This window comes from Nylanderia fulva, unplaced genomic scaffold (genome assembly GCF_048542155.1).
Source record: "Nylanderia fulva isolate GAGA-0341 unplaced genomic scaffold, ASM4854215v1 Scaffold7, whole genome shotgun sequence".
NCBI classification, from domain to species: Eukaryota; Metazoa; Arthropoda; class Insecta; order Hymenoptera; family Formicidae; genus Nylanderia; species Nylanderia fulva.
In genome coordinates, this window is record NW_028190807.1 from 1,606,317 (window position 1) to 1,621,969 (window position 15,653).

Sequence of the window (15,653 nt, forward strand, 5' to 3'; positions counted from 1 at the left end):
ATCTAATTAAGTTATACTTGTATAAAATAGTATATTATATGTTTTTGAAAGAGCTATCACGCGGAATAAAGGAATTTATATATTATTCAATTTGAAAAGATAAGAAAGATTCTTCTGCAGCAGTAAATAATTTTATTGCATCAGTTTTATATCAGTCATTTATCGCACACAAAAAAAGAGCATTTTACTTAGTAAAATATTACAAAAAAAATGTTATCTTTATTTATAATTTCTAATCGTTCAAACTAAAATTGTGAGATACTAGATAGCCTTTTTTCTTTTCTTCTCTTCACCCCGACGGAAATATATGTGATTCATATAAATGAATCGCACGTAATTATGCGAATATACAGTCTCCGACCTTCGTGCTTAATAAGAACATGCAAAAATCCGACATTATAAATTAATGCAAAACGTACGCGAAATCGCACAGTCGCGTAATTATCGAAGATACAGAAGGGGAATCATATACGTATATATACATATAGTTATTGAAGAAAGAATTACATCCTTTAAGATTCTCAACTTTGCTCTTATCCCTCCTTCCTTTCTCTCTCTTTCGGAAATATTTTTACAATATAATTTCGCAATGTATAATTGATTATGAAATTGACAAACTTTCTCTTTTCGATGGCTTTTTTAGCTTACTCGTTTCAAGATCAATTACGTCATTTATGCCACGTGTTTTATTCATTATCTTGTTTAAACACTATCTAACAATAAATTATATGATAAGGACAGGAATGAGACGGATGAATACATATGCATACGCCAATGACCTATTCTACGTCACTGCATAGTGTTTAATGTCAGAGAACGTTCAAGATTAACATAGGCCAAAAGGTAAGAATAAAGAAGGAAAACTATTGTTCAGTACCAATACTCACTATAATAAATCTCGGATATTAATGTCATTTTTCCTCTTACAAAATATTGCAACAAATTTTTTTTGCCTTCAAGTCGATCATTATTCATTGTAAATGTATACTGAAAAAATAGATATAAAAAATATAGATATAAAAATAGATAAAAAGCTAATTTGAAAATGTTCAACTTAATATTTGTCAAATATTTGTTAAAAAGTATTCGAGATTGTTGATTCTCTATTTATTATAAGAAATATAACAGAGGAAGAAAAAGTTCAAGTTTGCTATAGCGACTATACTTTATAAAGATAAATAAGAGATGCGATTATACATAAAATCTAATTCCACCCTTATAATCATATTCATTCATTCGAGTTATTATATTCTATATATCTATAATGCAACTTGATCATAAGAGAAGATCGACTATGTATTATTTCCCGCGTGAATTAAACATTTTGTTACGGGATAATATATTGAAATAAATCGCGAATTAGCATATTTTGACTGTGTGATGTCGAGATACAAAAAGAGAAAGGGTTAACCGAATAAATTTGTATCGTGTATAAACATATAACGATATTAATGGATATACTTGCGAACTTATTCTACATTTTAACAAATTAAGCAAACTGATAAGAGATGCATTTTTAAATTTCAAATCATGGATATATAAAGATATATTATTATGTATATAAAAAGATATATTATAGAGAAAAACCTAATATATTTTCATCATATAAGAGTGTATTATAGCTGTGTTTTTTAGATATTTGTAAGATAATATATAGGATTAGGTAAGTTAATTAAAATTAATTTATATAGTAAGTTAAAAGTTGCATAAACAAAAATTTAAAAACATATTTATATTAAATTAGAATTTTATTTGTGTGCGCGACGGAAAGCAGAATAGGGAGATCGGAAGCGGGACGACAGAAAAGCACTGCACTCAACACACACGTATCGTGAATACTAAATATATTAACACTACTAACACAAAAAAAATACAATTATTCAGACCGCACAGAATTAAAATTGGAAAGAGCGCCGCGGCCTCTTGAGAGGAGGCTTATATAGTCCCTATTTTTCGAAAATGTTCGCGAACATTTCTATTATTCTATCGTTAGGTTGAGGGCGAAAGAACATATAGTGTGATTGTTTATTGCTAGATCGACACGGCATTTTTGTTATTAACAGAACAATTTTTATCACCTCTCGCGCGACCGCGGTCTTTACTGTTTATTATGATAATATTTAACGTAAGCGCTTATTTTTCGCAAGCGCGAGATATCCGTATACCCTTGCGGCTATTTTAATATAATGTGAAAGTACGCATGTTACAATTTAATAGTATAGAATAAATTATACGCATGATGCATGTTGCATGCTAATACTGCATGAAATATTCTAATGATTTTTATCTGCAAGTGTTGCACGTTCGGTTTTCGAACAATTTCTTAATTCTTTTAAAATGTATAATAACAAATAATAAAGAAATTTTGATTTTTGTATAGAAATATATTTTTTGGTAATTACAATTAATGACAAATGAACATAAAAATTAATAATGCTTTAATTTAGAAATATTACATTTATAACTTATAATGAACGAAGCTAAGTTAAAAGTTATCAACTTTTTAACTTTCTTTAAACTTCAATTAACTTGGTTCTTACCCAACCCTAATCAAGAATATTAAATGTCAAAAACATATGATCTCGATTTATGCTATCAATTCAATTTAGTAGTGTGAATGAAATAGTACATTTTAATGTACGTTAAGCAGTTGTTTAACCTTCTGCAATTAAAGAAAATACAATCTTGCAATAATATAAATAAATTCTTACCCGTTCCTGGGCACCTATTACGAAACTGATCGGAAAGATTTCTGACCGAAATATGTCTTTTCCCATTTATCTCTAGATTTCTTATTACATTATCCACGGGGAAAAAGAACATTTTCGTAACATAGGTATCTTCACGCGCCTACGAATATTCAAAAATTCAAACTATCGAGAGCGCGCGAGTAATCGATTTTTCTCGCTTGCGATTATTTCTCGCGATACCAACCGAAGAATGACGAAAGACGACACGTTTCGACTGGATGGGTTCCAATAATGCTCCGGCGTGCAATCTCGGGCGTGAAAATCGACGATATGGGAATCAGTTAGCACGAAAACGAAAATATTAAACCAGCCTTTTTTCCTTTCTTCACCTCGCAGAATCGAGAAGCGGATAAGCACGGAGGGCAAGTTGCAAGAGGGCGAGGATGAGTCTCAGCCTGACGAAGCTCTTCTCGAAGAAGAGGAGCGGTCCCGCCGCGGACACCGTGGCCGCGGAGATCGGCCTGCCTACCAACGTCTCGCACAAGTTCCACGTGAGCAAGAACGCGGAGACCGGTCAGCTGGAGGGTCTGCCGGATCCGTGGATACGTTTGCTGAACACGCAGATCTCCAAGTCGGAGCAGGACGAGCACCCGGATGCCGCGCTCCAGGCGATCAAGTTCTACAATTATTCGATCAAGCGTAAGCCGCAGGATCAGGAGGTCTTCAAGCCCTTCGTCACGCAGGACTTGATCGAGGAGGAGTCGCAGGCGATCGACAACATCCTTACGAAGAACAAGTATCGCTCGGACACCTCGGACGACGACGACTCGATCCCGGAGAGAGTCTCCAGGGAGTCCTCGCGAAGATTACCAGAGTTGCCGCCAAAAGTCAACAAACCTCCGAAACCGCCGCCGAAACCGGCGCCTCGCAAATGCAACGATCGAGTTGAGAAGACCCTCACGGAGATCTTGGAGGATCTGAGCGTGTACCAGATCGATGACGACTTGTCTCCGGAGAAGGACGTGAGCTCGAGCATAGTCGAGGAGAGTCCTGTCCTGCGTAGGAAGACCGAGTGCATCGGAGCGAGACGAAGCGACGAACAGGTGTACGAGGAGCTCAGGACCATCTGTCAAAGCGGGGATCCCTACTTGCGCTTTCAGAGAATCAAGGAGGTGGGCGTCGGTGCTTCGGGCACGGTGTTTATAGCTACCGATCTTCAACACGAGCGGAAAGTAGCCATCAAGGATATAGATTTGTCCAAGCAGCCGAAGAAGGAATTGATACTGACCGAGATCCAAATTCTCAAGGAGTTTCATCATCCGAACTTGGTGAACTTCCTCGACGCCTATCTCGTCGACGAGCACCTTTGGGTAGTTATGGAGTTGCTGGAAGGTGGACCGCTCACAGATGTGGTCACCGAGACTGTGATGAAGGAGGTTCAAATTGCAGCGGTTTGCAGAGAGGTTCTCAAGGCGATAAGCTTCCTGCATACCAGAGGTATCATCCACAGGGATATTAAATCGGACAATGTGCTGTTGGGAATGGACGGTGCTGTGAAAGTTACAGACTTTGGCTTTTGTGCTAACATCGATGGCGATGAGAAACGACAGACTATGGTCGGCACTCCGTACTGGATGGCACCAGAAGTTGTCACGAGAAAACAGTACGGCAAGAAAGTGGATATCTGGTCACTAGGTATAATGGCTATCGAAATGATAGAAGGGGAACCACCTTACATGAAGGAAACACCATTGAGAGCGTTGTATTTGATTGCTGCCATCGGTAAACCATCCATTCCAAGATGGGATAATCTCAGTCCAATGTTTCAAAATTTTCTAGAGAGGTGTCTCGCAGTTGAAGTCGATGAGAGAGCAACTGCCGACCAATTACTTTCTCATCCATTCCTAGAAAACTGTGCGGAGTTGTCTACGCTCACTCCATTGATTCGTGCAGCACAGAAAATTCTTCAGAAAGCGTTCCATTAAGTATTTCTATAGAATTCAAACTTGTCGCACTCATAATACTGCCTCATGCTCCATCCCTGTTTGTATATTAGATCAAAGGCTAAAAAGAAAGTATTTTATGATTGTTATTCGATTTTAATCATTGATTTTAAGCTTATTTGACTGCCGTCATTTTTACTCTGCTGTACTAATTTGTGAAACTAAAGCATATAGTGCACTTTTGACAGTCATTTTAATAAGTCATTATTTTTTTCGAAAAAGAATCTAATAAGTTATTCTTCACTTTTATTACTTAATTACATTATAATTATTGCAAAATAGTATGTGGATAGATTTATTTTCAATTTTTATTTTTAAAATAAGAGTCGTCTATCTTGTTATGTGCAATATACACAATTTATTACAATTTAAGGTTTTATTCGGATATTTTCGCTCAATATAATGTACTATATTACAAATTCAATATTATCAAAACAATAATAGCAATATTCTAGTTGCAAATAATTGTGAATAGAATACAAATTTTTACATCTTTGTAGACATGAGTGAAATATATACATTTAAAATATTGTATTTTTAGCATCGATTGCATGATGTTTCAGAATTTTATAATTTTCTTTCTTAAAACTGTACTTATAGATCATTGTGGAAACAGAAATACTAAAAAGATATATGTAACAAGGAAGACAATATTAGAAACAGTTATATTATCTCTGTTGTCAGAGCAAATAAAATATTAAACTTTAGCCTTGCTTTTGTAAAAAAAAGCAAAAATGAAAACAAACTTTCGTTATCATTTATATGGAGAAATCATTATTCATTGTGTATGAAATTACATTAACAAAAATTCCGAGTGTGGAACTGAGCAACGTTGTTTAATATTATGAGACAAATAATGTCTAAAAAGTATTATGAATTGAATGTGACACAACAAGCATTGTACAATGTACTCTTGTAAGATTGAGATACATAATTTTGTAAGATTTTACCTCTACTTTTATAACATATATTCTTTTTGAAAACTTTTATATGTGTAAGAGCGCAATATTGCTCAACCAAATATTGTATTCATATAGCTGTTTTATAATCGATATGTATATAAATTAATGTTCTACAAAAATTTTTGTAATACAATGGATACGTAAATGATAGGACTACTCTAAAGAATGAATGTATAGATATTTAAGACAAAAAATTCGAGCAGTAATATCAAGTATACATAAAATCACACGACTGTGATAAGCAGGAAAGTTAAGTTATACTATACTATACTTTTTGTGCTCTACAACACAAATACCGTAAAAATTATGTTATGAAAAATTATCATATGCTGAAAATATCAAATTGTAAGACAACAGTTTAAGGTACAATTGCTAAATGTTATATAATATGATCGGCCAAACACACTGTTTGCGAACTGTGGAGTTAAAAAATAACATGTGCTGATAAGCAAATATATTTAAATAGTATTATAATCGTTTGCACGATTTTCAATAAGGAATACATTATCGTTTGTTATTTTAATTTTTATAGGATATATCCTATATAATATATGTGTGTGATATATATATGCATATATATCACATACATATGTGTGATATATATATATATGCATATATATCACACATATATATTTTAAATTTTGAGAAAAATATTTAAAAAGTTTAAATAAAATACCAAGAATGTATTGTAGAGTATTCTATAATATTCGAACATTTGTGCCTTATCAAACGCATATGATTTTAACTAGTATGTAAGAGACACATTATAAAAATATTATTACCAATGATAATAAAATACGATGTTATAATTATATATATATACATATATATATATAACAAAAATTAAATATTTGTACAAAATTCATACTATTGTTTTATGTATTAGGAAAAAAATTAATGTTCACCAATATATATCATATATCCTAGACCTTAGGCAATAAATACTTTATTTACAAGATGTGTAAATTTATGACTTTTATTCATCTTTAAGTTATATTAAAATTCTATTTTTAAATCCTCAGATTACATACAAATCAGCCTTTTATTTTATATTGTATATATACACACACACACGTATATATACACATAAAATTAATAAATTAATCATTTAAAAATACTATATGCTTTATCCAACAATTTTGTTTTTAAGTTTCTGGATATGAATTTTTTAAACATAGTAATTATAATAAAGGTATTCATATTTAATAACATTGACAGGGAAATTGTTGTGTACATATTTATATACGATTCTCATATGTTATATATCACATAAGTAATTTGCAAATATTTACAAAAGACAGAACATATATAATGCTCTATTTACAAAGATCTAAATACAACAGATAAAATAAATATTCTTATTTTTTACTATTTAAATCTTTTGATATTAATCTCAAGTAATTTAACCATTTGTTGGATTGTAAAATAATGAATGTTTAGATATAATCTCTTAAAAGAAATTAATATCTAATAATTTGTTTTCACTATTAAATAATAAACACCATAAATGTGAGAATATATTCATAAAATATTGACTGTTCTAATTATTTGTTTTTGGCAGTATAAATGTATAAATTATACCTTTAGGTCACACAAAGTTTGATAACAATAAATAATATTATTTGCAATATGTTTACATATAAATCGAGCTTTTTATATTTAGCATTGTGCGAAAAATATAACTGATGTTCACTAGTTCTTTTATTTCAAAAACAGCCAACAACTATATACATTATGCAATCGTATAAATTAATATTGAGCTTCACCTTTTTATTCAAATCTCCATTTTTTAAAAAGTGCAATGACATTGTTACATAAAAACAATATTTCATTCTTTCGATCCAAGCAAGAAAACAAGCTGTTTTTGCAATAAACACTTTCAATTATTATATTAAAAACAATTAGTACGCTTCACGTTTATACCTCGATGCCTGTGTCTTACCAGCCACTAGAAAAGCTGGATCTTCCAACATTGCTTTCACAATAGCCAGAAAATTAGCTGCTTGATCCTCATCGATGGCTCTTCTATCATAAGATAGTTTCACTGTCATTTTCGTTACCTTTGCTAACGAAGAGTCTACAAGATGAACATATTATTAGTTTTAAAAGAGAAAATATGTTGCACACACATATTTTTTGTCAAAAAAAAAAAAAAAAAAAAATTACCCAGCTCTTCGCGTCCCGAGCCTACAGCAAGAATAGCGGTTTGTGGAGGATTAATAACGGCTGAAAATTCCTTGATACCAAACATTCCCAAATTCGAAATCCTGCATTATAAAATTCACTTATTATTATCACAAAAACCACTTTTTAATTTTTTTTACATATTTTTGATTGACTTACGAGAATGTTCCTCCTTGAAATTCGTGTGGTTTGAGCTGTCCGTTTTTTGCTTTTATGGCTAATTCTCGAATATTTTTAGAGATATCTTCTAAGCTTTTAGTAGCCGTATCGAATACTATTGGTGTAATAAGACCACCTGGTATTGCGACCGCTACACATACGTCCACCTTTGGAACTCGAACAACCTAATTATAGTCATTTATATTGTAATTGAATTACACATTTACGCGATTATATTACAAATGAATCGTACTAACTTGTCCATTTTCATATATCGTATTTATATCAGGACACTCAAGAAGCGCATGAGCGACAGCCTTAGTAACAAAGTCATTAACTGATACATTTATGTCCTCCGTCTTTAGTTTTCCACGAAGCTCGATCAACTTGTCGATAGTTATGTCTATATTTGCATAAGAATGTGGTATATTTCTCTAAAAGAGAAAAATTGCTTAATTAACTTAAATATGAAATAATTCAATTTTATTAAAAATGTTAGAAATACTATACTTTTGATTCGCCAATACGTTTAGCGATAACTGCACGAATATTGGATATTTCGATATCTTTGTATGGAGATGGTTGACCAGGTGGGACAGACGTTGTTGTTAGACTAGGAGGATGTGCTTGATCAGTCTTTGTTGGAGTCGATGCTGGAAAAAAATAGCGATAAAATAAAAACTGTTATTTCAAAAAGGATAGCATTTGAGATATACGTAACGTTATTTACCGGATTTAGGTGGAACTCTTTTAACATTGTGTGCCTGAATGTATGCAAGAATGTCGCTTTTCAATATACGATTTGTACGTCCAGTACCTTTGATTGAATCTGAATTCAGACCATATTCCTCCAGCAATCTTTTCACCGCTAAACCATACACTCTATATGATATACATTAAATAATTATACATAAATATAAAGCTTTTTTTATTTGTATATATGTATATAAATGATATATATTTGTAAATAAATTGTATTTGAAAATGATGGAGAAGTAAAAATAATTTAACTACATAAAATAACAAAAGAAATCAAATATACATACTGCCCACTTGATGATTTTGCATCTACTGCTGCAGTTGGTTGAGCGGAACTTGATGTCACAGGTGTATCTGCTACAGTCGATGTTGGGATTACAGCCTGTTTCCAATCCATTCCTTTCTCAACTGTAACAGCTATCAATTGTCCTATTTTTACTTCAGATCCTTCTGGAACCTAATAAACAAAGTTTAAGAAACAATTTAAAAATATTATTTGTAAAATTGTACATCATGTAATATAAAAAAATTTAATACATACAAGAATTTTCGCAAGTACTCCTTCTTCCTCTAATTCAAAAGTCATGATGGCTTTATCTGTCTGTATATCTGCTAATGCATCGCCTGGTTGTATTTCGTCACCTTCTTTCTTCAGCCATTTCACGATTGTACCTGTTGTCATAGTCGGTGAAAGGGCAGGCATAGGAATGTTTTGCCTGAAAATTAGATGAACAATTCAATAGCAGTTTGATGTTATAACTTCCAAGCATATAAAAATGTAAGCATGATTTCAACATTATCTTTTAAAGAGATTATAATCTAATGTGTTTATTAACAGATCATACTGGCCAGGTGGTGGTGGTTCAACTTTTCCAATAGCTGGGGTTCCAACAGGAGCTGCTGCTGCTGCTGGAGGGGTTTCCACCGACTTGTCTGGTATTTCCACTGTTTTCCAATCTTCGTCAGCTTCAACAGTGAGAGCTATCAGAGTTCCTACCTTGATATTCTTTGTTCCTTCAGGTATCTGAACAATATATATTTCATATAATTTTGTACACAATTTCCTTCAACATGATTTATCTGTTACTGTAATTGAGTGACTTGACTTACAATTATTTTAGCTAATACACCTTCGTCGTCAACTTCCATTGTGACAATAGCTTTGTCAGTCTGAATATCCGCAATAGCATCACCAGGATTAATAGCATCGCCTTCTTTTTTAAACCATTTCACTATAGTACCAGATTCCATAGTAGGTGATAAAGAAGGCATTAGTAGTTCTTTTCCCTTCACTGAAAGGAAAATACCTCTTTTTGTCAATGTGTTATTGTAAAAACGTAGAAACAGATATCTTTAACAATATGTATAAATATTTGATTGCATAATCAAGAGTGCAGAGAAAGATTTATTTATACCAAGCACTATAAAAGATTTATACGAAATATTGTATCGTAAATATATTTTTCATATTTTTCATTTTTTTTTTGCATGTATGTCACGAACGGGACAACTTTTTATTTCTCACAGATTTTGTTATTAAAATGTATGTTTTTTGAGCGAGGTAACCTTTAAATCGAGATTGACATTGTAGGAAAATAGTCGTCGTTCCTGAATAAATATCATACCGTCGAGAATCCCACTGGTGTGGAAACATAATCGTTGATATTTTAAGGGCGCGAATATACGCGGCGCGACACGATTAGCATATTTCAATGACAAGAGCATAAATTTCGATCTTATAATATGCGCCATTTTTCACATCCAGCGACCAGCAACGTCGAGCCTGATCAAGTCAGAGAATTGAGATCTATCTTTACGACCTCCAACTTTTTTGACCTGTTTGACCTTTTTTAGACATATGCATATATTCATCCATGTCTGGTTGCTGATCTCTGAAGCATTCATTATAGATATATTTGTAGGTTTCATTGATAAAATTTATTTATAAAATATTTTTTCAGCGACTTTTGGTGTTAATAATAAGTATTTGGTTTTTTTAAAGAGAAAAACATGTTTATATATGATGAATAACATAAAAGTTTCAACTAAATTAAATATTTAAATGTATATCGTAAATTTATTATAAAATATATGGAAAATTTAATTTAGAAAAAGAAATTAATGAATTTTAGTACATATGTAGTGTAAAGTAGCGCGCAAATATTTTAATTATTTTTCTTAGCGAAATCTGTATTAAGACTAATTAAACTGTCAATTGATTAATTTATTTCAATTCACTTGCGTTTAAAAAAATATTCCATGAAATTTTAAGCTTAATTAATCAAAGACTATTTATAATTTGTCATCACGATGAGGGGAATTAAATATAAAATGACTTCGCTTTTTGCGGTATGATTTTTATTTCATCATTATAACAATAACAGTTTTTTCTCTTGTGATTAATTTTCGCATAGTGTTTCTTCAATAGTATCAATCGCTTATCAATATATTCGAGTGTCTCACGCGATGTAACGTATAATGTAACATATTTGCAGAGGATTTTACACGGAGCGGGAAGAAGTACGAAGTATATTTTCAAATAAAAATGCAGGCGCGCGCGCGATTGCAGCGATACTATCGATAGTCGTCGCGCGCGACCGTATCGATACTATCGATCTGACGCGCGCTTGCGATTCTCGAAGACGCGATGGCGGACTCTTGCAAATCGTGTCGCACGTCCTCACACAAGAGGAAGTTGAGAGTGCATTTTTCCAAGTTCTATCGAGAGTGTGCATCTCGCGTTACATTGTGCACGATTATTTACATTAGATGCGCGTTTGTAAAGTTGCAAACAAGTGCTATACAGCGACAACGGTGCATCGGGCGCGATAGATTATCGTCATATAAAAACTTGTGCTTGGGATTCTCTGCGGTGTAAATTCGCGCCACTTCGCAGGACACGCAAGAATCAGAAATCATCCCTACAGCATCGGATAGGATCTCAAGGTCAGTCTCAATTATTTCTCTATATCATTTCTACGAAATTACACATATATATTGTATTGATTTCATCATCATGATTTTCCGGCTACTGCGATGACTCTTTCGTGACGAATTTGTTTGCGCGCGCGCGCACACGACTAAAGAATAATTTTTTTTTCGATAAAGGAATATATATGTTGTATATATATATTTAAGAGAATATATTAAAAAATGTATAAATTTCTACTTTTCTACGCCAGTCGAAAGTTCAATAATTCGAAATTTAGATTAGCCGAAAACGCTTTTTAAAAAGTCTTTCTCATTTCTATATACCTATATTTTGAAATATTTCGGACTGTGGGTCCCAAAATTGCATTTACTAATCCACGAGATTAATCCATGAGATGTAGGCCCAAGGGGGATTAAATTCGACTTGATAATACCGATACGAAATAGAAATTATAAAAAGAGAATGATATTGACAAAGTATATCAATATATGTTGACAAAAAGTACTAATCGCGTACAATCGTTTTTTTCGCGAGTTTTATTTTTATATTAAACGCTGTATATTGCCTCGGCTTGCAATATACATATTTCGTTCAGTCAATACCGTGGCGATTTTTTTTAATTGACGATTGTTCAATCGCTCGTTGTTGCTCGCCATCATGAGAGAAATTTGGCACTCGTTACGACTGTTATACGACTGCTCTGAACATTAATATGCCATGCTACAATGACCCGTGAAAAATCGTATATAATATATCTATGTAACGGGCGCTTTAGAAGCGTATGTATATATATATATATATCATGCGTTCCTTAAAATCTAATTACACAATCTATAATTACACGGTAATTTTCACGATTGGCGCCGTTGTCCCATCGAGTTCGGCGAATAAAGTCTAGGAGAGGTTCGATATTTCAGCGCTTTTGAGAGATATTTTAGTAGTTATATATAAGTCATACAACTCCCTTTTATCTTCCTTTTTCGATTTGTACGCACGAATCGATATCATCGCTAAAATAAAGAGCCTCTGTCGCGCCATTATATATAAATCTAAAGGTACTAACTTCAGGCTTTGGTGACGGTACGCAATTTTGTCGCTCGCTTTCGTCAATATAAAAGTTCGTGAAAATCGTGAAAATGATTGTACATACGTAAAACGAGATATATACGAATAAGGGTATCCAAATCAGATTCTCTCTCTCAGTCGAGAATATATATAGTCTTATTACTTACTTATAAGTATATGCATATCAATTTGAAAACTTTTGAAAAAGAACTTTCAATTGCGAAGAGACGCGATAAAAAGTTTCCCAAAGTCGGACATAATTATCCGGTAATTTGTCACGCGGATAAACTCTGTCATTCCGCGAGTAAAATGCTTATTTAAGTGCTGAATGTCAGTAATTGCTAAAAAAATGATAATAAATCGCAACGCTAGTAAATTTAGCGTTTAAGTGAGAATTTTATGAGAAATATTCAGTCTGATAACAACCATTCTCTCGATCACGCGCAGTCGCCGTCTGCGCTTAAATTAATTAACATTTTTCTTCATACGTGTGTAATAGATTTATTACGAATCCTTATCGTTAACAAACATGACAGCTATTTATTATCGCTTTACTTAGTCGGTGATTATTTACAATTGCACTCGACGCAAATAAAAAGCACTTTTTCCTTATTATATTGCAAGCGCAAACTTTCGCACGCTTTTGAATTAAATCCTTGGAAAAAGATTTCTTCGTGTTTCTTTCGTGTGTTTTCTTTCTTCTTTCTTCTTTGTATTGGCAGTAGGGTCACTTGTGCTCTTGGAATGATGCTTACGAATAATAGTTTTCCCTTTGCTGATAAAGTGGTAAAGAAGCCACAGGCGAAAGATCCTCATCATCTAAGCTCGATTCAGTTTTCAGAGGAAGCGTTGCCAGAGCTTTCACTGTCGATGAATAAGACATGATGGATCAATCACGAAAATCTAGTATTAAACTTTTATTAAAAATGAAGCTAAGTTTTTTTTAGCTATTTCATTTATTTTTATTTTGTTTTTCACCATTTTTATTATATTTCTATAAATTATTTGTGCAATACATCAGCTTCACTTCAATAAACGTATATTGGCAGAAACATAAAATTGCGATTGTATTTGTATAGCTTGATTAGGGAAAAAAACAGAAGAAAAAGACAAAAAAAATGAAAAATGTGATAAACAAACCTGAAAATGATAATATGTCGTGCGTGTCCTATAGCGGGGGATGTAGTAAGCATGTCAGTCAGTGTGCCTGGTTACCTATACACAAGCACAAAACAATCCAAACAACACTCTCTAAGACAACACTATATATATTTGTCGTTGTTGAAAAGCCATAAAAAATATCATAAAATTCCGCCGTAAAATTCAAATAAAACATGCGCGCCCGCGTCTGTGAGAAAAAAGACGTGATCGGAACAATATAATGTAAATTGCTTGAACTATCGAATGAAAATTGAAAAATTCAGCAAAATGCTTCTGTAAGCAATAAATTATCGTACTCGTAATATAAAAAAAAAACATAAAAGACTCTTCTTCATTCCTTGAAAGCTAAACAAAACGAACATGCTGCCATAGCTCTACGTATAAACGATAAAAATCATGCGAAAATTACGATATGCTATATCGACGTACCTGCTACCATTTTACTTTTCTCCATCACTTGCTTCGCCAATATTTGATTAAGCTGAAGAATGTGTTCCCTCTGTCGCTTTTCTTCCACTACTTTTCGTTTCAATGTATCTGATTTTTCTACATTAGAATCATCGTCTAAAATCATACATGATGTACAATTTAGAAAGGTATATTTTATATTTAATGGTAAAAAAATAGAGATAATTATAAGAACAAAAAAAGGGATATTACGTACCACCTCCTTCCGGTGCAGTTACGGTCGTTTCAGAGAGCATTTTTCTGATCGCTTCCGCCTTCTTTAAACGCTGCTCCTGTTCTTCCGCTGTTAGCTCCGGCGTCTGAATGATTAATAAGTATATATGTCAGTATAAACTTGTCAAAAATATTAATAAAGCATTAATTTTCTAATTAAATTTTAAAATAATTTGTTACAAAATTAAAATAGCAATATGTTTTAAATAATATGTTATAATGCCTTATTCTCGATTAATATTTTTTGACATAAATCAGCTAATAACTCAAAATAATAAATGAAATTTAAAGTATTATAACATATTATTTAAAACATATTATTATTTTAATTTTTTAAATATATTATTTTAATCTATATTATTTTAAGATTTAATTAGGAAATTAACATTTTTAATAAATTGATTTCCGTGAAAAAATATTAATAAAGCGAAAATTTTCTAATTTTTAATTTTGAAATAATAATATGTTATAAAAATTAAAATAGAATGTTTTAAATAATATGTTACAATACTTTAAACTCGATTAACAGTTTTGACAGTCATCAGCTGATTTCTGTCAAAAAATATTAATCGAGGATGTCTCGAGTCTTAATTTATTCTTTTTTTTTAGAAGTATAGGTATTATAAATTTCTTACAATATAATTTTTCTAACTTTTAATTGTTAAAACACGAGTATAATTAAATAACTTTTTTTATATATAACAATGTCTCGGTTCAAAGAAATTAATGTTGTACCTGTTCGGGAATATATCTCTCGGGGATGACAATTTTGTTGGGTGTGCCTAATAGCTGATCTATAGTACTCTCGTTATACTTTAACTCTTTATGACTTAAAGTCGAACGCACTACATCGGGAGCATTTATTCTGGGTCTGAGCGCTCTTTCCATGTCCAAATCGTCCCTAGCTCTGCCCATGCCCTGAAAATCAGAGATCCTTGTTATGAGTAAATCAACAATTTTCAAAACTGCCACAAACATAATTTAATGAATGAATCGAGAATGAGTAATAGGTAGGCAAAGCAAAATACAAGTAGACGATAGGGTGGAAAATAGGGAA

General features: G+C 32.2%; 3 protein-coding genes across 11 annotated transcripts in view; 1 reads left to right on the forward strand and 2 right to left on the reverse strand.

Annotated features, from left to right (window-relative positions):
- The first annotated feature begins 2,927 nt into the window (after positions 1-2,927).
- Pak3 (p21 (RAC1) activated kinase 3) lies at positions 2,928-6,159 on the forward strand. The gene has a single exon (XM_029307250.1). The coding sequence runs from the start codon at positions 3,134-3,136 to the stop codon at positions 4,673-4,675; it is 1,542 nt and encodes a 513-aa protein (XP_029163083.1). The 5' UTR covers positions 2,928-3,133; the 3' UTR covers positions 4,676-6,159.
- A 1,002-nt stretch (positions 6,160-7,161) lies between these two features.
- On the reverse strand, positions 7,162-10,573 carry LOC114934601 (uncharacterized). Its single transcript, XM_029307278.2, has 11 exons — positions 10,383-10,573; positions 9,868-10,049; positions 9,603-9,781; positions 9,299-9,473; positions 9,045-9,214; positions 8,729-8,880; positions 8,509-8,651; positions 8,256-8,432; positions 7,999-8,183; positions 7,822-7,922; positions 7,162-7,732 (listed from the first exon to the last, which is right to left on the reverse strand). The coding sequence occupies exons 1-11, from the start codon at positions 10,507-10,509 to the stop codon at positions 7,557-7,559; spliced, it is 1,767 nt and encodes a 588-aa protein (XP_029163111.2). The 5' UTR covers positions 10,510-10,573; the 3' UTR covers positions 7,162-7,556.
- Positions 10,574-11,093: 520 nt separating this feature from the next.
- LOC114934598 (uncharacterized) overlaps positions 11,094-15,653 on the reverse strand; it is a 99,037-nt gene continuing 94,477 nt past the window's right edge. For 8 of the 9 annotated variants that reach the window (XM_085488601.1, XM_085488600.1, XM_085488606.1 and 5 more), the window contains 4 exons: positions 15,332-15,514; positions 14,580-14,682; positions 14,345-14,479; positions 11,094-13,618 (listed from right to left, as the gene is read on the reverse strand). In XM_085488601.1, the coding sequence (XP_085344727.1) occupies positions 13,506-13,618; positions 14,345-14,479; positions 14,580-14,682; positions 15,332-15,514 (534 nt within the window). In that variant the 3' untranslated portion in view covers positions 11,094-13,505. Of the gene's footprint in view, positions 13,619-13,894; positions 13,970-14,344; positions 14,480-14,579; positions 14,683-15,331; positions 15,515-15,653 lie in introns of all 9 variants that reach the window. The other variant, XR_014926089.1, reaches the window with a different exon arrangement.